We start from the raw sequence: 26,141 nt of genomic DNA on the forward strand, positions 1-26,141 counted from the left end.
TGAAAAATAATGAGTAAAACTATTCCTATTCACAGATAACATGACCTTGAAAATAGAAAATCCTAAAGAATCCACAAAAATGATCAGAGCTAATAAATAAATTCAGCAAAGTTGTAAGATACAAGATTGATATATAAAAATCAGTTCTGTTCCTACACACTAGCAATGAACAATCTGAAAAAGAAGTTAAGAAAAGCAGTTCCACGCACAGTAGCATTCAAAAGAACAAAATACCTGGCAATAACTTAACCAGAGAGGTTCAAGATAATACACTGAAAACTAAATGACATTTCTGAAAGAAAGAAAATGTAAATAAATGGAAATACATCCTATGTTCATGAATTGGAAGATAATATTAATATGCCAGTACCACCCAAAGCAATTTATAGAGTCAGTGCAATCCTTATCAAAATTTTGATTTTTTTCATAAATGGAAAAGCTAATTCTCAAATTTATATGTGATTTCAAGATGTCCCAATAGCCAAAACAATATTGTAAAAGAAAAGCAAAATTTGTGGACTCACTTTCCAATTTCAAAACTGATACAGATATGGTAATCAAAACAGTGTGGCACTGGCATAAAGATAGACATATAGATGTCTATATGAAATTAAATTGATCCATAAATAAACCAAAACATTTATGGCCAGGTGATTTTTGACAAGAGTGCTAAGATCATTCAATAGAGAGAGATTGCTCTCTTTAACAGATGGTGCTGGGACAACTGGATATCCACATACAACAGAATGAAGTTGGACCTCTTCCTCTCATTATATGCAAAAATTAACTCAAAATGTATCGATCACCTAAATATAAGAGCTAAAACTCTTAGAAGAAAACATAATGATAAATATTCATGATTTTGGATTTGGAAATGGATTCTGATATATGATACCAAAAGCATGAGTAAGAAAAGATAAAATGCGGGGAGGGGCCAAGATGACTGACTAGAAGCAGCTGTGGTTGGAGGATCCCACTGAGAAGAACAAAAACAGTGAGTGAATCCTGCACCAGCAGCTAAGGTATCCAGGTTCACTCATTGGGACTAACTAGGTGGTTGGCATGACCCACAGGGAGTGAAGAAAAGCAGGGTAGAACGACAGCCCACCAGGAAGCTGCATGGGACAAGGGGTGCTCCCACTTCCAGCCAAGGGAGGTGGTGAGTGATTGTGCTACCCCACCCAGGAAACTGTGCTTTTTCCATGGATTTGTGCAATCCATGGACCAGGAGATCCCCTCATGAGCCAATACCACAAGGGCCTTGGATCCCAAGCACAGAGCTGTGTAGATTCTCAGGGCCACTTGGCTGCAGACTGCCTGAGACTACTGAGTTCCTGGGGGAGGGGCAGCAGCCATCACTGCAGCTTCCGTCTGCTGTTTTCCCCTGCCAGTGCCAGAGGGACTGGGTAATTTGGACCCAGAAGGAATTCCCCAGGGTGCAGCACAGCAGCTGTGGCAGACTGTGGCCAGGTTGTCTCTTTAGGCTGGATGTAGACTCATCCCTTCTCACTGAGTGGGGCCTCCCTGTGGGAATTTCAGCAACTCCAGCCAAGCGTTTATGGATAGAACTCGTTTATGGATTGAACCCCTGTTGGTGGTGGGGCTGCGGACTCTGTGGAGCAGCAGACTTAGTCTTTTCCCCTGCTGGCTCTGAGGAATCTGGGCAGTCTGGATAAGGAGGATCCCCCCATCCCAGCACACCCTTTCTGCCAAGGGACACACGGAATGCTTCATTAAGTGGGTCCCTTATCCAATGTGACTCCTGACTGGGTGAGACTCCCCAACAGGGGTTACCAGACACTTTATACAGGAGCACTCCCACTGTCATCAGTTTGGTGCCCCTTTTGGACGAAGCTCCCAGAGGAAGAAGCAGGCAGCCATCTTTGCTGTTCAGCAGCCTCCACTGATGACACCTCCAGGATGGGGAGGGACCGAGGTGAATAGGGTCTGGAGTGGACCCCCAGCAAACTGCAGCAGCCTTGCAGAAGAGGGTCCTGACTGCTAAAAGAAAAACAAACAGAAAGCAACAACAACAGCATCAACAAAAATGTCCCCACAAAAACCCCATCCAAAGGTCAGCAGACTCAAAGATCAAAGCTAGATAAACTCAGGAAGATGAGAAAGAATCAATTAAAAAATGCTGAAAACTCAAAAAGCCAGAGTGCCTCTTCTCCTCCAAATGACTGTAACACCTCTCCAACAGGGCACAGAACTGGGCTCAGGTTGAGATGGATGAACTGACAGAAGTAGGCTTCAGACAGTGGATAATAATGAACTTTGCTGAGCTAAAGGTGTGTGTTCTAACTGAATGCAAAGAACCTAAGAATCATGATAAAACATTACAGGACCTATTAACCAGAAAAAGCAGTTTAGAGAGGAACATAAATGACTTGAAGGAACTGAAAAACACAACATGAAAACATCACAATGCAATCATTAAGTATCAGTAGCCAAATAGACCAAGTGGAGGAAAGAATTTCGGAGATTGAAGACTATCTTGCTGAAATAAAATAGGCAGACAAGATTAGAGGAAAAAAAGAATGAAAAGGAACAAACAAAACAAAACCTCTGAGAATTATGGGATTATGTAAAGAAACCAAACCTACAACTGATTATTGTACCTGAAAGAGACAGAGTGAATGAAACAAAGTTAGAAAACATACTTCAGGATATCATGCAAGAGACTTCCCCAACCTAGCAAGATAGGCAAACATTCAAACTCAAGAAATACAAAGAACTCCAGTAAGATACTCTGTGAGAGGATCAACCACAATCCCCAAGGTCAAAATGAAGGAAAAAATGTTAAGGGCAGCCAGAGAGAAAGGCCAAGTCACCTACAAAGGGAAGCCCATCAGAATAACATCAGGCCTCCCAGCAGAAATTCTACAAGCCAGAAGAGATTGGGGACCAATATTCAACATTCTTAAAGAAAAGAATTTTCAACCTAGAATCTCATATTTGGCCAAATGAAGCTTCATAAGCAAAGGAGAAATAAAATATGTTTCAGACAGTCAAATGCTGAGGGAGTTCATCTACCACCAGGCTTGACTTGAAAGAGCTCCTGAAGGAAGCACTAAATATGGAAAGGAAAAGCCATTATCAGCCACTACAAAACATACTGAAGCACACACTGAAGACCAATGAAACTGTGAAGCAACCACATTAACAAGTCTTCAAAATCATGATGACAGGATCAAATTCACACATAACAATACTAACTTTAAATGTAAATGTGCTAAGTGCCCCAATTAAAAGATACAGAATGGTAAGCTGGGTAAATTGTGAAGACCCATTGGTGTGCTGTATTTAAGAGACTCATATGCAAAGACACGCATAAGTTCAAAATAAAGGGATAGAGGAAAATCTACCAGGCAAATGGAGAGCAGAAAAAAGCAGGGATTGCAATCCTAGTTTCTAGCAAAGTAGACTTTAAAGCAATAAAGACCAAAAAAGACAAAGAAAGGCATAGTAAAGGGTTCAATTCAACACGAAGAACTATCCTAAATATGTATGCACCCAATACAAGAGCAGATTCATGAACTAAGCTCTTAGGGACGTACAAAGAGACGTAGACTCCCACACAATAATAGTGGGAGACTTTAACACCCCATTGTCAATATTAGACAGATCATTGAGACAGAAAATTAACAAAGATATTCAGTACTTGAACTCAGCTCTGGATCACTCAGCTCAAGTGGACCTGATAGACCTGTACAGAACTCTCCATCCTACAACAGAATACACATTCTATGCATTGCCACATGGAACTTACTCTAAAATCGATCACATAATTGGAAGTAAAACACTCCTCACCAAATGCAAAAGAACTGAAATCATAACAAACAGTCTCTCAGATCACAGCATAATTAAATTAGAACTCAAGACAAAGAAACTCACTCAAAACCACACAGCTACATAGAAATTGAACAACCTGTTCCTGCATGGCTCCTGGTTAAATAATGAAATTAAGGCAGAAAGCAAGAAGTTCTTTGAAACCAATGAGAACAAAGAGACAATGTATCAGAATCTCTGGACACAGTCAAAGCAGCTGTTAAGAGGGAAATTTAGAGCACTAAATGCCCGTATCAAAAACCTAGAAAGCTCTCAAATTGAAATGCTAACATTAAAACTAAAAGAACTGGAAAACCAAAAGCAAACAAACTCCAAAGCTGGCAAAAGACAAGAAACAAGCAAGATCAGAGCAGAACTGAAGGAGATAGAGACAAGAAGAATGCTTCAAAAAATCAAGGAGTCCAGAATCTGTTTTTTTTTTTTTTTTTTCAAAAACTAATAATATAGATAGACTGCAGGTTAGCTAGACTAATAAAGAAGAAAAAAGAAAAGAATCGAATAGACAATAAAAACTGTTAAAGAGGATATCACCACTGACCCCACAGAAATAAAAACAATAAAATAAAAACAATCATCAGAGAATACTATAAATACTTCTATGCACATAAACTAGAAAATCTAGAAGAAGTGGCTAAATTCCTGGACACATACACTCTTCCAAGACTGAACCAGAAAGAAGCTGAATCTCTGAATAGACCAATAACAAATTCTGAAATTGAGGCAGTAACAAATAGTCTAAAAAAAAAAAAAAAAAAGTTCAGCACCAGAAGGATTTACAGCTGAATTCTACCAGAGGTACAAAGAGGACCTGGCACCATTTCTTTTGAAACTATTCCAAAAATTGAAAAGGAGGGACTCCTCTCTAATTCATTTTATGAGGCCAGTATCATCCTGATACCAAAACCTGGCAGAGATACAACAAAAAAGAAAGCTTCAGGCCAATATCCCTGATGGACATTGATGCAAAAATTCTCAGTAAAATACTGGCAAACCAAATACAGCAGCACATCATAAAGCTTATCCACCCTGATCGAGTTGGCTGTATTGCTGGGATGCAAGGCTGGTTCAACATAGGCAAATCAATGAATGTAATTCATCACATAAACAGATCTAAAGATAAAAACCACAGATTATCTTAATAGACACAGAAAAGGCCTTTTATAAAATTTAACATCCCCTCATGTTAAGCACTCTCAACAAACTAGGTATTGATGGAACATATCTTAAAAAACAATAAGAGGCATTTATGACAAACTGACAACCAATATTATACTGAATGGGCAAAAGCTGGAAGCAGTTCTTGTGAAAACCAGCACAAGACAAGGATGCCCTCTCTCACCACTCCTATTCAGCATAGTATTAGAAGTTCTGACCAGGGCAATCAGGCAAGAGAAAGAAATAAAGCGTATTCAAATAGGAAGAGAGGAAGTCAAGTTATCTTTGTTTGCAAATGACATGATCCTATATCTAGAAAACCCCATCATCTCAACCCAAAAGCTTATTAAGCTCACAAGCAACTTCAGCAAGGTCTCAGGAAACAAAATCAATGCAGAAGTTATAAGCATTCTTATACACCACACACAGGCAAGCAGAGAACCAAATCATGAATGAACTCCCATTCACAATTGTTACAAAGAGAATAAAATACTTAGGAATACAGCTAACAAAGGAAGTGAAGGACCTCTTCAAAAAGAACTACAAACCACTGCTCAAGGAAACCAGAGAGGACACAAACAAATGGAAAAATATTCTGTGCTAATGGATAGGAAGAATCAACATCATGAAAATGACCATACTGCCCAAAGTAATTAATAGATTCACTACTATTCCCATTAAACTACCAACGACATTTTTCACAAAATTAGAAAAAACTATTTTAAAATTTATATGGAACCAAAAAAGGGCTCATATAGCCAAGACAATCCTAAGCAAAAAGAACAAAGCTGGAGGCATCATGCTACTGGACTTCAAACTATACTGTAAGGCTGCAATAACCAAAACAGCATGGTACTGGTACAAAAACAGACACATAGACCAATGGAACAGAATAGAGAACCCATAAATAAGACTGCACATCTACCACTATCTGATCTTCAAAAAACCTGACAAAAACAACCAATGGGGAAAGGATTCCCTATTTAATAACTGGTGCTGAGAGAACTGGCTATCCATATGCAGAAAATTGAAACTGGACTCCTTCTTCACACTTTATACAAAAATTATACAAGATAGATTAAGGACAGGCCAGGTGCAGTGGCTCACACCTGTAATCCCAGCACTTTGGGAGGCCAAGGCAGGTGGATCATGAGGTCAGGAGATCGAGACCATGCTGGCTAACATGGTGAAACCCGGTCTCTACTAAAAATACAAAAAATTAGCTGGGCATGGTAGCGGGCGCTTATAGTCCCAGCTACTCGGAAGGCTGAGGCAGGAGAAAGGTGTGAACCTGGGAGGCAGAGCTTGAAGTGAGCCGAGATTACGCCACTGCACTCCAGCCTGGGTGACAGAGTGCAACTCCATCTCAAAAAAAAAAAAAAAAAAAAAAAAAAAAAAAACATTAAAGACTTAAATGTAAAACTCAAAACTATAAAAACCCTAGAATAAAATCTAGGCAATACCATTCAGGACATAGGCATGGGCAAAGATTTCATTATGAAATCACTGAAAGCAATTGCAACAAAAGGAAAAATTGACAAATGGGATCTAACTAAACTGAAGAGCTTCTGCATAGCAAAAGAAACTATTATCAGAGCCAATAGGCAACCTACAGAGTGGGAGACATTTTTTGCAATCTATTCATCTGATAAAGGTCTAATATCCAGAATCTACAAGGAACTCAAACAAATTTACAAGAAAAAAGTCAAACAACCCCATTAAAAAGTGAGCAAAGGACATTAACAGACATTAACAGAAGACATTCATGCAGCCAACAAACATGTGAAAAAAAGCTCAATATCACTGATCATTAGATAAATGCAAATGAAAACCACAATGAGATACCATCTCATGGCAGTCAGAATAGCGATTATGAAAAAGTCAAGAAACAACAGATGCTGGTGAGGTTGTGGAGAAACAGGAACACTTCGACACTGTTGGTGAGAATGTAAATTAGTTCAATCCTTGTGGAAGACAGTGTGGGAATCCTCAAAGATCTAGAACCAGAAATACCATTTGACCCAGCAATCCCATTTCTGGGTATATACCCAAAGGAATATAAATCACTCTGTTACAAAGATACATGCATGTATATGTTCATTGCAGGACTATTCACAATAGCAAAGACCTGGAATCAACCCAAATGCCCATCAATGACAGACCAGATAAAGAAAATGTGGAACATATACACCATGGAATACTGTGCAGCCATCAAAAGGAATGAGATCATGTCCTTTGCAGAGATGTGGATAAAGCTGGAAGCCATTATCCTCAGCAAACTAATGCAAGAACAGAAAACCAAACACTGGCGGTTCTCACTTGTAAGTGGGAGCTGGACAATGAGAACACATGGACACAGGAAGGGAAACAACACGCACTGGGGCCTCTTGGGAAGTGGGGTTGCAGGAGGGAGAGCGTTAAGAAAAATAGATAATGCATGCTGGGCTTAATACCTAGGTGATGGGTTGATAGGTGCAGCAAACCACCAGGGCACAGGTTTACCTATGTAACAAACCTGCACATCCTGCACATGTACCCCAGAACTAAAAATAAAAATTAAAAGAAAAAAACGAAATCATTAGTTCCTCCAACAAATATTTTCTGAATATCTGTAACTATGAATTTCATTAAACTTACTCTTCATGTGTTAAAAAAAAGAAGACATTTATGTGGCCAAGAAACATATGAAAAAAAGCTCAATGTCACTGGTCATTAGAGAAATGCACATCAAAGCCACAATGAGATACCATCTCACACAGGTCAGAATGGCAATTATTAAAAAGTCAAGAAAAAACAGATGCTGGTGAGGCTGTGGAGAAATAGAAACTCTTTTACACTGTTGGTGGGAATGTAAATTAGTTCAACTATTGTGGAAGACAATGTGGGGACTCCTCAAAAACCTAGAGGCAGAAAGACAGTTTGATCCAGCAATCCCATTACTGGGTATATACCCAAAAGAATGTAAGTCATTCTGTTACAAAGATATGTGTATGTACATGTTCATTGCACATGTATCTTCATTGCAGCACTATTTGCAATAGCAAAGACACGAAATCAACCCAAATGCCCATCAATGATAGAGTGGGTAAAGAAAATGTGGTACGTATACACCATGGAATACTGTGCAGCCATACAAAGGAATGAAATCATGTCCTTTGTAGGGACATGGATGAAGCCAGAACCCATTATTCTCAGCAAGCTAATGCAGGAAAAGAAAGCCAAACACCACATGTTCTATAAGTGGGAGCTGAACAATGAGAACACATGGTCCCAAGGAGGGGAATGACACACACTGGGGCCTGTCAGGAATGAGGCAGTGGGGAGAGAGAGCATCAGGAAAAACAGCTAATGTATGCAGGGCTTAATACCTAGGTGAGGTTGATAGGTGCAGCAAACCACCAGGGCACATGTTTACCTATGTAACAAACTTGCACATCCTGCACATGTATCCTGGAACTTAAAATAAAATGATAAAAAAGAAAAAAAGATAAAAATAGGTAAATTGTACTTCATCAAAATTAAAGACTTTTGTGCATCAAAGAACATTATTAAGAAAGTGAAAAGATAACCTACAGAATGGGAAAATATTTTCAGATCATATATAAAGGTCTGGTTTCAAGAATATATAAACAACTCATAATTCAATAGCAAAAAGACAAATAATTCAATTAAAATGGGCAAAGGACTTGAATAGACATTTCTCCAAAGATGATATACAAATGGCCAATAAACACTTGAAAAGATGCTCAAAATCATTTGTCATTGGGAAAATGCAAATCAAAACCACAATAATATACCACTTGACACCTATTAGAATGGTGATAATTTTTTTACAAAGGAAAAAAACAAGTATTGATGAGGATGTAGATAAATTATGACTCTTGTACACAGCTAGTGAAAATGTAAAATAGTACAGCCATTGTGGAAAACAGTTTGTCAATTTCCCAAAATGTTAAGCATAGAATTATATGACCCAACAATTCCATTCCTAGGTATATACCCAGATAAATTAAAAACAGGTAGTCAAATACTTGTATACATAATAGCACTATTCGCAAAAGCCTAAAGGCAAAAACAACCCAGATGTCCTCTGATAGATGAATGGATAAATAAAATGTAGTATATACAGAATATAAAATACTATTCAGCCAAAAAGGAATGAAGTACTGATACATGGTACAACATGGATGAACCTGGAAAACATGATGCTAAGTGAAAGAAGTCAGACACGAAAGGTCATATATTTTATGATTTCATTTATATGAAATTATCCAGAATAGGTAAACCCACAGAGACAGAAAGCAGATCAGTATTTGCCAGGGGCTAGGGGGAGGGGAGAATGGGAAATGACTGCTTAGTGGGTACAGGGTTTCCTTTTGGGGTGATGAAAATGTTTTAGAATAATAGAAGTTGTGGTTTCACAACATTGTGAATGTACAAAATGTCACTTTAAAATTATTACATTGTGTTATAAGAATTTCACCTTAATAAAAAATGTCTGAGTGTGAACAGAGAAACAACCAAAGCTGAATCTGGGTTTAAGGGACCAAAAACAGAAGCCTGAATGCCTGGAGGCCACATTGGAGATTGTAGATTCGGAGAGGTGGAAAAACACGTGTCTTTGAGGATAATGAAAAAATATAAAACAGCTCTCTACCTGTTGAGCACAACAAACATTTGAAGATGTGGACGGTTGGTAAAAAGTAGATAACACTGCTCAGGGGGCCATCAGGTCACAATCTCTTCACAGAAGAGCATTGCACATTTTGACTCAACCTCAGAATCAGCCCTCATGTGTTTGTTTTACTTACATTTCCAACCACTGCTCTCTCCTGGACATCAGAATACCTATGTCTGATTCCTGCAAACACACTCAAAGTTAGTTCCTATTTCTTCCTCCCTACAATCCCAGTGTGACTGAAGTCCAGTGGAATTTAGAACCTTGTTGCTCAGTGTGGTCCATGGTTAGGCAGCATTGGTGTCACCTGGGAACCTGTCAGAAATGCAGAATCTTATTCCCTATTCCAGAATCAGCATTTTAGTAAGATTCTCCCAAGTAATTTATATGCACATTTAAGTTTGACAATTTTCCATCTATAAAAATTGAAATGAAGAAACAAATGAGATTTATTTTCTCTAGGATGTCATGATGCTTGATTTTAGTTATAATTATTGTTTTGTTCTGTTAGTTTTGCCACCCAGGGCTTGAGTTAAAGGAAATGGGATTATTTCTCAATATGGTTTGTCTTTTCAGCTAAATTTTCTAAAAGGAGTCAGGATAATGCCCAACCCACTTGAAAAAATGTAGGCTGGTGTGAGTCATTGTTTTTCATGGTTGTTTCCAAGATTGATTTCATTTGCCCCACACTTTTGCAACAGTGGTCTTCTTTCCCTTCCTAAATCACTCCAGGCTCTTTCCTGCATCAGAGCTTTTGTACACTTGATTCTCTCTGCCTTAAAAGCTTCTTCATTTGACTTTTCCTGTTTAACTTTTCACACCCTTTAAATATCAGATGAGATGTTACTTTTCCAGACAGTCCTTTTTTCATCACTCCGTCCAAAGCAGGTCCCTGTGTTTTTCTCTATCAAGGTCCCCTGCTTATTTATTTATTTATTTATTTTTTGCTAGCCTCACATTTTCTAATTATGCACGCATTTGTATGAATATATGACTGTGTGTAAGCTAAGTAGTGCAGTGAAGTGGTTATAAACACAGACTCCAGAGCCAGGCTTCCTGATTTCCAATTCTAGCAGCCACTTCTCTCCTCCTGGGTCTCAGAACACCTGCATCTGCCTCCTGAAAACTCATTCAAATGTGTTTCTCTTTCTATACCCATTTCCCCTAAAAGTGTGGGGCAGTGAGCAAGTTACTTAAGTGTTCTGTGCCTTCTTTCCCCATCTGTGAAATGGAGATTGGAGCACTGTATATTTCATAGAGTCATTATAAGAAGTATTCATGGAAATAGGGAGAAGAAGAGGAGTTTTAACATGAGGACATTCAGAATATTTTATTCTAGAGGTGGAATTAATTTTGCAGGGAGGTAAAAATGAAGCAAAAACTCAAGATTCTGCTCCCAGGTCAGGAAGTGGCTCTTGAATGAAAGAAATAATTCTCTCTCTTTCTGCATTTTATATGTATTTCCCAAAGTTCTGTACTCATTCCAGTTTTCTCCTCAATGTAACATATCTCTATGCCATTGATTTTTTAAGTCTCTAGCCTCACCCCTACCCCTAGTCCTAAGTTCCCAGGAACTTTCACATAACTTCCTCATGGATAGAACACTGACATCCTAAAATCAGTAGGTCCAAAATTGAACTCACCTTCCTCCTGTGGCTGCTGTCCACCTTCCAATTTTGTCACTTTCTCTGCCTATCCTGTTTGAAATTTCACTGCCCTCTTTACCATATTTCATCTCTTCCTTTCCTACTTGATTTATTTATGCCTTATCACTACCGAATACACTGTTTTACTTGTTTATCTTTTTTTTACGGTTTGTCTCCTGCTAAAATGTTAACTCTATGAGAGCAGGAATTTTTGCTTGCTTCACTCATGATGTATTCACTCGAATTAGAACAGTGCCAAGCATTCAGTAGGCGCTTCATGAATATTTATTCCTTTCCCCTCACTCCAATTGCCAATTAATCTACTTAACTCCATATTGATGGGATCTCTTGCTTCGGTCCCTTCTTTCTTTTATGCTGCCGCCACACTCATTCAACTGTCATTGTTCCTCAGAACTATTACAAGAGCTTGCCGCATGCTGGCTAATGAAATTTGGGCAAATTATTTAAGTGAACTTCACCTCAGTTCTTTATTTTAAAATGGAGATAATAATAGTATAAAGTCATAGAATTCTCATGAGACTCATAACGTATGTACAGCACCTGGCACAATACTTGAAATACAATAAGCACTCAGTGAATGCTTCCTACTTTCATCCGCTACCCTGGGCTAGTTCTGGGCTAGGTTTCCGTTGTCTTCTGGCCTATCTCTGCCTGCATGGTACACTTTGTCTCCCTTGGATCATTTGTAGTTCCCCAAATATGATACGAATCTTCATCTTCTCCATATAATGGACAGGAGGGAACAAGAAGCCAGTTGGATCAGTTCATTCTTTTCTCACTGCCATATTGCTGTGAGAAAAGCAATGCCATATTGCTGTGCTTTTCTCAATGCCATGCATTGCTGGACTAGCTAGTCCTTATTTGCACTAAAGGAGGGGAGAGATGGAAACCTTTTTTTTTTTTTTCGCAACGAGCAAAAAGTGAGAGGATTATTTTTAGTGTGTTCGGTTGGGCCCAGAAAATTTGGCTCAGCTGAAAAATAGATTTTTAATATTTTAGATGAGGATAGTGAGGTTCAGGAAGGATAAGTAACCTCCCTGAGGTTCACAGTATGATAGTAGCTAAATCGGTATGAGGGCTCATTTTCTTGATCTTGGTACTCTTTATAACACAAGATGCTGGTCATAAACCACAAACAGTCTTATCTTGCAAAAACTTATTTCCTCTGCCCTAGCAAATAACTTTCTTAGATGCAGACACAGTTGAAATTGTTCACTGACAACCATCTCAGGCTTATCGCATCCAAAGTTGAGAGGAGGTAGTAGTATATCAGGTAACACTGTGAGTGTCCCCTTTCCCACCCCAATCCCTTGGCAGAGAACCAGACAGACAATTGTATACAGACAATTTAGGTTGAGCAAGCGCCACAAAACCAGGAAGTCACTCAGTGACTACACCAGTCTGTATTGACATTTACCTGGGCCAAAGCAGAAGACAAACAGGAGCGATTGGAACAGCCACAACATGCTTTCCGTGGTGAAGACTGGTGCTTGAGACCTTGAGGCAGTCAACGTTTTGCTTTTCTGTCATAAACTGAAAATACTTTTTACTGAGACTTCCCCTTCCTCTCAGAGGCGTGGTGAGAACTTTTTCTCCTAACTGAAAATCTTAATTTCTAACTGTGTTAATCTTTTGTTTACTTTTTTCTGAACTAACTGCACAAATCTTTTTTTTTTTTTTTTGGGGAAAAGAAGATAAAGTCCTTTATTGCATCTTTCATAAACTTATATGTAAAAGTCTGTAGGGAATTTCCTAAAATCTAGAACAAATAAGTCAGTTCAGCAAGGTGAAAAGATACAAAACCAACATATAAAATTCAACTGCAATTGTGTATACTCGCTGAGTAATCTGAAAATAAAATTAGAAAAACAATTCCACTCTAATTATATCAGGAAAAATACTTAAATATAAAGCTAACAAAAAGCCAGAAGAAAACTAAATTTTTAAAAATCTAATTTTTCTTTTCTTCTTCTTCTGTTTTTTGTTTTTTCTTTCTTTCTTTCTTTTTCTTTTTTTGCTGTTTGGGGATGCTTTTACTTATTTATTTATTTTTTATTACTATACTTTAAGTTCTGAGATACATGTGCAGAACGTGCAGGTTTATTACATAGGTATACACGTGCTGTGATGGCTTGCCGTACCCATTAACCCATCATATACATTAGATATTTCTTCTGATGCTATCTTTCCTCTTGCCCCCCACCCCCTGACATACTCCAGTGTGTGATGTTCCCCTACCTGTGTCCATGTGTTCTCATTGTTCAACTCCCACTTATCAGTGAGAACATGTGGTGTTTGGTTTTCTCTTCTTGTGTTAGTTTGCTGAGAATGATGGTTTCCAGCTTCATCCATGTCCCTACAAAGGACATGAACTCATCCTTTTTTATGGCTGCATAGTATTCCATGGTGTATATGTGCCACATTTTCTTTTTTTTTTTAATTTTATTTATTTATTTATTTTGTTTATTATACTTTAAGTTCTAGGGTACATGTGCATAACGTGCAGGTTTGTGACATATGTATACATGTGCCATGTTGCTGTGCTGCACCCATCAACTCGTCAGCACCCATCAATTCATCATTTATATCACGTATAACTCCCCAATGCAATCCCTCCCCCCTCTCCCCTCCCCATGATAGGCCCCATTGTGTGATGTTCCCCTTCCCGAGTCCAAGTGAGCTCATTGTTCAGTTCCCACCTATGAGTGAGAACATGTGGTGTTTGGTTTTCTCTTCTTGTGATAGTTTGCTAAGAATGATGGTTTCCAGCTGCATCCATGTCCCTACAAAGGACGCAAACTCATCCTTTTTTATGGCTGCATAGTATTCCATGGTGTATATGTGCCACATTTTCTTAATCCAATCTGTCCCTGATGGACATTTGGGTTGATTCCAAGTCTTTGCTATTGTGAATAGTGCCGCAATAAACATATGTGTGCATGTGTCTTTGTAGTAGAATAATTTATAATCCTTTGGGTATATACCCAGTAGTGGGATGGCTGGGTCATATGGTACATCTAGTTCTAGATCTTTGAGGAATTGCCATACTGTTTTCCATAATGGTTGAACTAGTTTACAATCCCACCAACAGTGAAAAAGTGTTCCTATTTCTCCACATCCTCTCCAACACCTGTTGTTTCCTGAGTTTTTAATGATTGCCATTCTAACTGGTGTGAGATGGTATCTCATTGTGGTTTTGATTTGCATTTCTCTGATGGCGAGTGATGATGAGCATTTTTTCATGTGTCTGTTGGCTGTATGAATGTCTTCTTTTGAGAAATGTCTGTTCATATCCTTTGCCCACTTTTTGATGGGGTTGTTTGTTTTTTTCTTGTATATTTGTTTGAGTTCTTTGTAGATTCTGGAAATTAGCCCTTTGTCAGATGAGTAGATTGCAAAAATTTTCTCCCATTCTGTAGGTTTCCTGTTCACTCTGATGGTAGTTTCTTTTGCTGTGCAGAAGCTCTTTAGTTTAATTAGATCCCATTTGTCAATTTTGGCTTTTGCTGCCGTTGCTTTTGGTGTTTTAGACATGAAGTCCTTGCCCATGCCTATGTCCTGAATGGTACTACCTAGATTTTCTTCTAGGGTTTTTATGGTATTAGGTCTAACATTTAAGTCTCTAATCCATCTTGAATTAATCTTCGTATAAGGAGTAAGGAAAGGATCCAGTTTCAGCTTTCTACTTATGGCTAGCCAATTTTCCCAGCACCATTTATTAAATAGGGAATCCTTTCCCCATTTCTTGTTTCTCTCAGGTTTGTCAAAGATCAGATGGTTGTAGATGTGTGGCATTATTTCTGAGGACTCCGTTCTGTTCCATTGGTCTATATCTCTCTTTTGGTACCAGTACCATGCTGTTTTGGTTACTGTAGCCTTGTAGTATAGTTTGAAGTCAGGTAGCGTGACACCTCCGGCTTTGTCCTTTTGATTTAGGATTGTCTTGGCAATGCGGGCTCTTTTTTGGTTCCATATGAACTTTAAAGCAGTTTTTTCCAATTTGGTGAAGAAACTCATTGGTAGCTTGATGGGGATGGCATTGAATCTATAAATAACCTTGGGCAGTATGGCCATTTTCACTATATTGATTCTTCCTATCCATGAGCATGGTATGTTCTTCCATTTGTTTGTGTCCTCTTTTATTTCACTGAGCAGTGGTTTGTAGTTCTCCTTGAAGAGGTCCTTTACATCCCTTGTAAGTTGGATTCCTAGGTATTTTATTCTCTTTGAAGCAATTGTGAATGGAAGTTCATTCCTGATTTGGCTCTCTGCTTGTCTGTTACTGGTGTATAAGAATGCTTGTGATTTTTGCACATTAATTTTGTATCCTGAGACTTTGCTGAAGGTGCTTATCAGCTTAAGGAGATTTTGGGCTGAGACGATGGGGTTTTCTAAATATACAATCATGTCATCTGCAAACAGGGACAATTTGACTTCTTCTTTTCCTAACTGAATATCCTTGATTTCTTTCTCTTGCCTGATTGCCCTAGCCAGAACTTCCAACACTATGTTGAATAGGAGTGGTGAGAGAGGGCATCCCTGTCTTGTGCCAGTTTTCAAAGGGAATTTTTCCAGTTTTTGCCCATTCAGTATGATATTAGCTGTGGGTTTGTCATAAATAGCTCTTATTATTTTGAGGTACGTTCCATCAATACCGAATTTGTTGAGCGTTTTTAGCATGAAGGGCTGTTGAATTTTGTCAAAAGCCTTTTCTGCATCTATTGAGATAATCATGTGGTTCTTGTCTTTGGTTCTGTTGATATGCTGGATTACGTTGATTGATTTGTGAATGTTGAACCAGCCTTGCATCCCAGGGATGAAGCCCACTTGATCATGGTGGATAAGCTTTTTGATGTGCTGCTGAATCCGGTTTGCCAGTATTTTATTGAGGATTTTTGCATCGATGTTCATCAGGGAGATTGGTCTAAAATTCTCTTTTTTTGTTGTGTCTCTGCCAGCCTTTGGTATCAGGATGATGTTGGCCTCATAAAATGAGTTAGGGAGGATTCCCTCTTTTTCTATTGATTGGAATAGTTTCAGAAGGAATGGTATCAGCTCCTCCTTGTACCTCTGGTAGAATTCAGCTGTGAATCCATCTGGTCCTGGGCTTTTTTTGGTGGGTAGGCTATTAATTATTGCCTCAATTTCAGAGCCTGCTATTGGTCTATTCAGGGATTCAACTTCTTCCTGGTTTAGTCTTGGGAGAGTGTAAGTGTCCAGGAAATTATCCATTTCTTCTAGATTTTCTAGTTGATTTGCATAGAGGTGTTGATAGTATTCTCTGATGGTAGTTTGTATTTCTGTGGGGTCGGTGGTGATATCCCCTTTATCATTTTTAATTGCGTCTATTTGATTCCTCTCTCTTTTCTTCTTTATTAGTCTTGCTAGCGGTCTGTCAATTTTGTTGATCTTTTCAAAAAACCAACTCCTGGATTCATTGATTTTTTGGAGGGTTTTTTGTGTCTCTATCTCCTTCAGTTCTGCTCTGATCTTAGTTATTTCTTGCCTTCTGCTAGCTTTTGAATGTGTTTGCTCTTGCCTCTCTAGTTCGCTTAATTGTGATGTTAGAGTGTCAATTTTAGATCTTTCCTGCTTTCTCTTGTGGGCACTTAGTGCTATAAATTTCCCTCTACACACTGCTTTAAATGTGTCCCAGAGATTCTGGTATGTTGTATCTTTGTTCTCATTGGTTTCAAAGAACATCTTTATTTCTGCTTTCATTTCGTTATGTACCCAGTAGTCATTCAGGAACAGGTTGTTCAGTTTCCATGTAGTTGAGCGGTTTTGATTGAGTTTCTTAGTCCTGAGTTCTAGTTTGATTGCACTGTGGTCTGAGAGACAGTCTGTTATAATTTCTGTTCTTTTACATTTGCTGAGGAGTGCTTTACTTCCAATTATGTGGTCAATTTTGGAATAAGTGCGATGTGGTGCTGAGAAGAATGTATATTCTGTTGACTTGGGGTGGAGAGTTCTATAGATGTCTATTAGGTCCGCTTGGTGAGAGATGAGTTCAATTCCTGGATATCCTTGTTAACTTTCTGTCTCGTTGATCTGTCTAATGTTGACAGTGGAGTGTTGAAGTCTCCCATTATTATTGTATGGGAGTCTAAGTGTCTTTGTAAGTCTCTAAGGACTTGCTTTATGAATCTGGGTGCTCCTGTATTGGGTGCATATATATTTAGGATAGTTAGCTCTTCCTGCTGAATTGATCCCTTTACCATTATGTAATGGCCTTCTTTGTCTCTTTTGATCTTTGATGGTTTAAAGTCTATTTTATCAGAGACTAGGATTGCAACCCCTGCTTTTTTTTTGTTCTCCATTTGCTTGGTAGATCTTCCTCCATCCCTTTATTTTGAGTCTATGTATGTCTCTGCATGTGAGATGGGTCGCCTGAATACAGCAGACTGATGGGTCTTGACTCTTTATCCAGTTTTCCAGTCTGTGTCTTTTAATTGGAGCATTTAGTCCATTAACATTTAAGGTTAATATTGTTATGTGTGAACTTCATCCTGCCATTATGATATTAACTGGTTATTTTGCTCATTAGTTGATGCAGTTTCTTCCTAGCCTCGATGGTCTTTACATTTTGGCATGCTTTTGCAATGGCTGGTACCGGTTGTTCCTTTCCATGTTTAAGGCTTCCTTCAGGGTCTCTTGTAAGGCAGGCCTGGTGGTGACAAATTCTCTAAGCATTTGCTTATCTGTAAAGGATTTTATTTCTCCTTCACTTATGAAACTTAGTTTGGCTGGATATGAAATTCTGGGTTTAAAATTCTTTTCTTTAAGAACATTGAATATTGGCCCCCACTCTCTTCTGGCTTGTAGAGTTTCTGCCGAGAGATCTGCTGTCAGTCTGATGGGCTTCCCTTTGTGGGTAACCTGACCTTTCTCTCTGGCTGCCCTTAATATTTTTTCCTTCATTTCAACTTTGGTGAATCTGGCAATTATGTGTCTTAGAGTTGCTCTTCTCGAGGAGTATCTTTGTGGTGTTCTCTGTATTTCCTGAATTTGAATGTTGGCCTGCCCTACTAGGTTGGGGAAGTTCTCCTGGATGATATCCTGAAGAGTGTTTTCCAACTTGGTTCCATTTTCCCCCTCACTTTCAGGCACCCCAATCAGACGTAGATTTGGTCTTTTTACATAATCCCATACTTCTTGCAGGCTTTGTTCATTTCTTTTTCTTCTTTTTTCTTTTGGTTTTTCTTCTCGCTTCATTTCATTCATTTGATCCTCAATCGCTGATACTCTTTCTTCCAGTTGATCAAGTCAGTTACTGAAGCTTGTGGATTTGTCACGTATTTCTCGTGTCATGGTTTTCATCTCTGTCATTTCATTTATGACCTTCTCTGCATTAATTATTCTAGCTATCAATTCTTCCACTCTTTTTTCAAGATTTTTAGTTTCTTTGTGCTGGGTACGTAATTCCTCCTTTAGCTCTGAGAAGTTTGATGGACTGAAGCCTTCTTCTCTCATCTCGTCAGAGTCATTCTCTGACCAGCTTTGATCCATTGCTGGCGATGAGCTGCGCTCCTTTGCAGGGGGAGATGCGCTGTTATTTTTTGAATTTCCAGCTTTTCTGCCCTGCTTCTTCCCCATCTTTGTGGTTTTATCTGCTTCTGGTCTTTGATGATCGTGACGTACTGATGGGGTTTTTGTATAGGTGTTCTTCCTGTTTGATAGTTTTCCTTCTAATAGTCAGGACCTTCAGCTGTAGGTCTGTTGGAGATTGCTTGAGGTCCACTCCAGACCCTGTTTGCCTGGGTATCAGCAGCGGAGGTTGCAGAAGATACAATATTGCTGAACAGCAAGTGTACCTGTCTGATTCTTACTTTGGAAGCTTCCTCTCTGGGGTGTACTCCACCCTGTGAGGTGTGTGGTGTCAGACTGCCCCTAGTGGGGGATATCTCCCAGTTAGGCTACTCAGGGGTCAGGGACCCACTTGAGCAGGCAGTCTCTCCATTCTCAGATCTCAACCTCCCTGTTGGGAGATCCACTGCCCTCTTCAAAGCTGTCAGACAGTCGTTCGGGTCTGCACAGGTCTCTGCTGCTTCCCCTGTTGTTATTTAGCTGTGCCCTGTCCCCAGAGGCGGAGTCTACAGAGACAGCAGGTTTCCTTGAGCTGCTGTGAGCTCCACCCAGTTGGAGCTTCCCAGGGGCTTTGTTTACCTACTTAAGCCTCAGCAATGGCGGGCGCCCCTTCCTCAGCCTCACTGCTGCCTTGTGGTTAGATCGCAGACTGCTGTGCTAGCAATGAGGGAGGCTCCCTGGCCATGGGACCCTCCCAGACAGGTGTGGGTATAGTCTCCTGGTGTGCCCCTTTCCTTAAAGCACAGTATTGGGGTGGGAATTACCCGATTTTCCAGGTGTTGTGTGTCTCAATTCGCCCCTTCCCCATTGTGCTTCCCAGGTGAGGCAATGCCTCGCCTTGCTTCAGCTCTTGCTGGTCGGGCTGCAGCAGCTGACCAGCACCGATTGTCCGGCACTCCCCAGTGAGATGACCCCAGTACCTCCGTTGAAAATGCAGAAATCACCGGTCTTCTGTGTCGCTGGCACCGGGAGTTGGAGACTGTAGCTGTTCCTATTGGGCCATCTTCAACTCTGCATGTCTTAAAATCAGCTGTGGTAGGAATATTTGCCCCACAGAAATTTGCAATTGCTATAAGCTAGGGCTTGATTTACTGTTTTGATGATTGTTGCTCTAGACTTAAGATAGCAATGGAAGGCCGGACGCGGTGGCTCACGCCTGTAATCCCAGCACTTTGGGAGGCTGAGGCAGGTGGATCAGGAGGTCAGGAGATCGAGACCATCCTGGCTAACACGGTGAAACCCCATCTCTACTAAAAATACAAAAAATAGCCCGGCGTAGTGGCGGGCGCCTGTAGTCCCAGCTACTCGGGAGGCTGAAGCAGGAGAATGGCATGAACCCGGGAGGTGGAGCTTGTAGTGAGCCAAGATCACGCCACTGCACTCCAGCCTGGGCGACATAGGGAGACTCCATCTCAAAAAAAAAAAAAAAAAAAAAAAGATAGCAATGGAAGAATGCAGATTAAACTTAAAAGTGTATAATATCTGTAGCCATTATACTGTGAATAGCACAAAAAATAGGAAGTATTCTGGTGTTTGGAAACCATTATCCAATTCAGCAAAGAAGTGACTCATGTCATTGATAAACAAATGAAGCTCCAATATGTATGTCTTTGTTGAATCACTTTTTTCTTATTTAACTGAAATGAAAATATCAACCAATGTTCATGTTGGAACTATACTCACACATCAATTACAACTATAGGCTGGTTAGGGATATAAATGCTTAGCAAAAATCAATGAAAGCAATCTGTGAGAATAATTGGAATTTATCCTGTAGTGCCCTCTCAGCAAAATAAATTCTACATGGAATTTACAATAAAGACTATTGTATATTTTATTATCATTAATAAATCTGTGTCTACACATCCTTCAAGTCAATAAAATTTGTACTAAACATAAATTAAATATATGAATATACACACCCAATTAAAAGCTAATTGAACATTTCTCAGCACACAACTGCGTGAAATAATTTTTCTATTTTTTAATTTTTTTATTTTTTGAGATGGAGTCTCGCTCTGTCGCCCAAGCTGGAGTGCAGTGGCATGATCTCGGCTCACTGCAATCTCCGCCTCCTGAGTTCATGCCATTCTCTTGCCTCAGCATCCTAAGTAGCTGGGACTTCAGGCATCTGCCACCACACCTGGCTAATTATGTTTTTGTATTTTTAGTAGAGGCAGGGTTTCACCATGTTAGCTAGGATGGTCTCAATCTCCTGACCTCGTGATTCACCCTCCTTGGCCCCCCAAAGTACTGGGATGACAGGTATGAGCCACTTCACCTGGCCGAAATAATCTTTACTTTTTTTTTTTGTTCTGTTTTCTGGTGTATGTATATTTTCTTTTTTCTTTTTTTGTTTTAACTTTATCTGTGGTGGAAAGCTATAATTGCTTTAAAAGTTCATTAAAAATGTTGTTACTTAAGCAATCAAAAAGTAAACTATAAAAGTTGAAGGGTAGCAAAGGGTTACTAAGGAACAATAATATTTCAGTTTAAGTGGTAGCTAGGAATGGAGCTGGCATGGAGAAGGGTAAGGTTTTTTCTTTTACCAGGAATAAGAAAATGACCACATTTGGAGTTCATAAGTTCAGCGCCCTCTCAGCAAAGTTGCTGTGGTGGGGTTTGTTTCTTCCACTGTAGCTATGTGAGGAAGGGAATAGAGGAGTCAGAAGGAACTAGTGCAAAACTTTCTAATTAGGGTGGGTCTAGAAAGGCAATAAATTCAGAAGTGTAGACACAAGATATAAGAACCATTATCTTGTGTTTGTGAAGGAACACAACATGAGCAGTAAGAAGCTGTAAAAATGTTTGATTCCAAGCTAGCCAGACATTCTGGTCCTAACAATCTTTTAGAGGGATCTATTCCATATTAGAATTAGTGATGACTTGGAGCAAACCCAAAACAAGTTTGGAGAAAAGACCTGGATTAACTATAATAGTGATTGATATGATATCAATTAGTGGAAAGTGAATCAAATTTTGTGTGTGTGCATGTGTGTTTCTTTAGAAATTTGATTGACAAAAATGCCTAGGCAGTGCTTGGTATTTACCAATTTTTAGAAAGATTTTTGGGGGTGGGTGTTGAGATAGGGGATAGTGGTGAAGAAGAGGATCCCATCTCACTTTTCTCAGCAGGAACAGTGGTGTTACCTGCACAAAGATGCTGGGAAGAGAAAGTCAGAGTCATGGCTGACAGATCTTCATCCTCCCAAGCCAAGAGTGTGGAAGCCACTGGAGACCTGGTTCAGAATCCAGTCTCCACTGCTCTCTAGCTATGGATAATGGAGAATGTATACAGCTTCATGGAGCTTCAGCTCCCTTATTTATAACATGAGAACAAATTTTTTTCCCTAAATAGGATTGTTGTGGGGATTAAATGAGCTTTTGAAGATAAAGATTATTCTAATTACCTATTTACTTATCTATCATCTATCTGTCTGTCTATGCTGGTATGCACATTAATTATCTATGGAAGACAGAGAATAAGCTGGCTACAGCCACTGCCTCTGAGAAGAGAGAGTTACATCTCATTGTATTGTCTTTTGCTCTTTTTGTGCATGTTATAGTGCTTGAATATGTATAATGTATATATTTTAAAAATAGATAGTAAAATGCCAAACACATATACGGTGTTCAATAAATGTTAGTTTTCTTCTCTTTATTTTCCCAACTAACTACCCGTAAGGTATAGATTTTATTGTATATACAGTACATCTTTCTCTAAAATATTACTGCACTCTGTCCTAACTGTAGGTGGTAGAAGACTTTCTGAAGATTGGGTAGGCAAAATTAAACATATAAAGGGATTAAAAATAAATATCTTAAAATTGAATGCCATCTTTATTTTCTCAACCAAAATTCTTGAATGAGTTAAATATTTTCTAAAGCGTTGACATTTGGGTATGGCTCTTTGACTACATTATTCAAGCTTAATTCAGAGCCTTCTTCATCTAGGAAGTCCTTCATAATGCGATTTTTTAAAAGGGATAAGGATTAAAAAATTAATGATTACTAGTTATTGAGCATTTACTTTAAGGCATGCACTACACTAGGAGCTCAACTACCATTATCTCATTTAATACCATCAATTACAATCTACATCCTATAAGTGAGGAAACTTTGGGCCAGAGAGGTTAAACAACTTGCCCAAGATCATACAGCTGACAAAGTATGCCTAATCCCAACATTAATGTTCTTTCCACTATGCTGTCCATCTGGATAGAATCTGATTCAATCATCTTACATTAATCAAACATTCACAATTGCTAAGCACTGTGAAACTTAGGAATAATACTATTCATTCATTCTTTTTCAACAAATACTTCTGGAGCAGCCACTATGTATCTGATGATGTAGGTGCTGGGAATACAGTGATAAACAATATACAAAGTCCCTGCCTTTATGGAACTTGCATTTTAGTGGGTGACCTATATACCTGAATTGCATCTGTCACAACATGGATTAGCCACATTTCTGTGTTTTTCTGCAATGAAGCAGATAAACAGAGAAATCTTTGAGAAATGGCCAAGGTGTTCTCTAGGCTAGAAACTAGTATTGCCCAAAAGAAATGTTAATGTGAGTCACTTACGTAATTTTAAATTTTCTAATAATCACATTTCAAAAGTGAAAATAAGCATGTAATATTAATTTAAATTATGCATTATATTTAACCCAATATAACAAAAATTTCATTTCCCCAATATGAAAATTATTGGGGACGGTGCGTCTGCCATCCCTGCGGTTCAGTAGCTTCAACCATTCCAGCCTACCAGCTTTGGAGAGTTCAAATGATCCGGAGGAGGTAGGGTCCCCCACAACGGAGCACAGTTGCTTTGCCAGATCAGACTGCTCATTTACTCTCACTGGGTGGGACCTCCCTGCAGGGGCTTCAGCTACTCTAGCCAGGGTTATACAGATGGAGTTTTGAATTCTCCCTGGGACAGAGCTCCTGTGGGGAGGGGCAGCCACCATCTCTGACATTCAGTCAACTCAGCTGTTCCAGTCTGCTGGATTTAGAGAGTTCATAGAGTCTGGACAAGGAAGGGACCCTCCAATGGAGCACACCTGCTCTACCAAAAAGCAGCCAGACTGATTATTTATGTGGGTCCCTGATCCTGTTCCTCCTGACTGGTTGAGGCCTCCCAACAGGGGTCCCTAGCCACCTCCTACAGGTGTATTCAGGCTGGCAACAGGTCAGTACACCCCTGGGATGGAGCTTCCAGAAAAAAGAGCAGGCTGCCATCTTTGCTATTTTGCAGACTTCACTGGTGATACCTCCAGGTACAGGAAAAACTGAGGCGATTAGGGTCTGGAGTGGACCCTCAGCAAACTGCAACAGCCCCACAGAAGAGTGGCCTGATTGTTGAAAGAAAAACCAACAAACAGAAAACAACAGCATCAACAAAAAAAGACCTCAGCAAAACCCCATTCGAAGGTCAGTGACCTCAAAGATCAAAGGTAGATAAGCCCACAAAGAAAATAAAGAATTAATGCAAAAATGCTGAAAACTCAAAAAGCCAGGATGCCTTTTCTTCTCCAAATGACCACAATACCTCTCCAGCAAAAGCACAGAGCTGAGCTGAGGCTGAGATGGCTGAATTGACAGAAGTAGGTTTCAGAAGGTGGGTAATAACAAACTTTTCTGAGCTAAAGGAGCATGTTCTAACTCAATCCTAAGAAGATAAGAATTATAAGACAATACAGGAGCCGATAGTCAGAATAGCCAGTTTAGAAAGGAACGTAACTGACCTGATGGAGCTGAAAACCACAGCACGAAATATTGATTACAAGTATCAATAGCAGAATAGACCAAGTGGAGGAAAGAATCATAGAACTTGAAGACTATCTTTCTGAAATAAGACAGACAGACAAGAAAAAAGAAAAAAGAATGAAAAGGAAAGAACAAAACCTCCAAGACATATGGAGTTATGTAAAGAGACCAAGCCTATGACCAATTGGGGTACCTGAAAGAGATAGGGAGAATGGAACCAAGTTGGAAAATATACTCAAGATATCTTCCAGGAGAACTTCCCCAACCTGGCAAGACAAGCCAACGTTCAGATTCAGGAAATGCAGAGAACACAAGTGAGATACTCCATGAGAAAATCAACCCCAGGACACATAATCATCAGATTCTCCAAGGTTGAAATGAAAGAAAAAATGTTAAGGAGAGAGAAAGTCCAGTCACCTACAAAGGGAAGCACATCATACTAAAAGCAGACCTCTCAGTGGAAACTCTACAAGCCAGAAGAGATTGGAGGCCAATAGTCAATATTATTTAAGAAAAGCATTTCCAACCCAGAATTTCATATCTGGCCAAACTAAGCTTCTTAAGTGAAGAAGAAATAAAATCCCTTTCAGACAAGCAAATGCTGAAGGAATTTGCTACCACCAGGCCTGCTTTGCAAGAGCTCCTGAAGGAGGCACTAAATAAGGAAGGGGGAAATAGGTACCAGCCACTACAAAAACACAGTGAAGTATGCAGACCAGTGACACTATGAAGCAACTATGTAAACAAGTCTGAAAAATAACCAGCTAGCATCATGATGACAGGATCAAATTCACACATAACAATACTTAAGTGTAAATGGGCTAAATGCCCTCAGTTAAAAATCACAGAATGGCAAGCTGGTATGCTGAGACCCATCTGTATGCTGTCTTCAAGAGACCCATCTCACATGCAAAGACACACACAGGCTCAAAATAAAGGGATAGGGAAAAATTTACCAGGCAAATGGAAAACAGAAAAAGCAGGGGTTACAATCCTAGTTTCTGACAAAATAGACTTTCAAGCAACAAAGATAAAAAAAGACAAAGATGGACGTTACATAATGGTAAAGGGTTTAATTAAACAAGAAGAGCTAACTATCCTAAATATATATGCACACAATACAGGAGCACTCAAATCCATAAAGCAAGTTCTTCGAGATCTACAAAAAGACTTGGACTCCCATACAATAATAGTGGGAGAGTTAAACACCCTACTGACCATATTAGACCATTGAGACAGAAAATTGACAAAGATATTCAGAACCTAAACTTAGCTCTGGATCAAGTGGACCTGGAAACCTCTACAGAACTCTCTAGCCAAATTCCATGGAATATATATTTTTCTCACCACCACATGTACTTACTCTAAAATTGATCACATAATAGGAAGTAAAACACTCCTCAGCAAATGCAAAAGACCTGAAATCATTCAG

At 39.3% G+C, this 26,141-nt stretch overlaps 1 protein-coding gene across 12 annotated transcripts in view; it reads right to left on the reverse strand.

Moving 5' to 3' along the window:
* The window catches only part of SLAMF6 (SLAM family member 6), a 40,017-nt gene extending 27,098 nt beyond the window's left edge, over positions 1–12,919 (reverse strand). For 3 of the 12 annotated variants that reach the window (XR_002731977.1, XR_002731978.1, XM_023214249.2), the window contains exons 1-2: positions 12,770–12,898; positions 1,800–2,001 (exon numbers count right to left, since the gene is read on the reverse strand). Coding sequence is in view for 8 of the 12 variants with exons in the window: in XM_023214249.2 (XP_023070017.1) it covers positions 1,800–2,001; positions 12,770–12,818 (251 nt within the window). In the remaining 4 variants the exon portion in view is untranslated. Of the gene's footprint in view, positions 1–1,794; positions 2,002–9,818; positions 10,001–12,769 lie in introns of those variants that run through there. The other 9 variants (XM_023214248.1, XM_023214247.1, XM_023214254.1 and 6 more) reach the window with 7 other exon arrangements.
* Between the last annotated feature and the right edge of the window lie 13,222 nt (positions 12,920–26,141).

Source organism: Piliocolobus tephrosceles, chromosome 1, assembly GCF_002776525.5.
Source record: "Piliocolobus tephrosceles isolate RC106 chromosome 1, ASM277652v3, whole genome shotgun sequence".
Lineage (NCBI taxonomy): Eukaryota > Metazoa > Chordata > Mammalia > Primates > Cercopithecidae > Piliocolobus > Piliocolobus tephrosceles.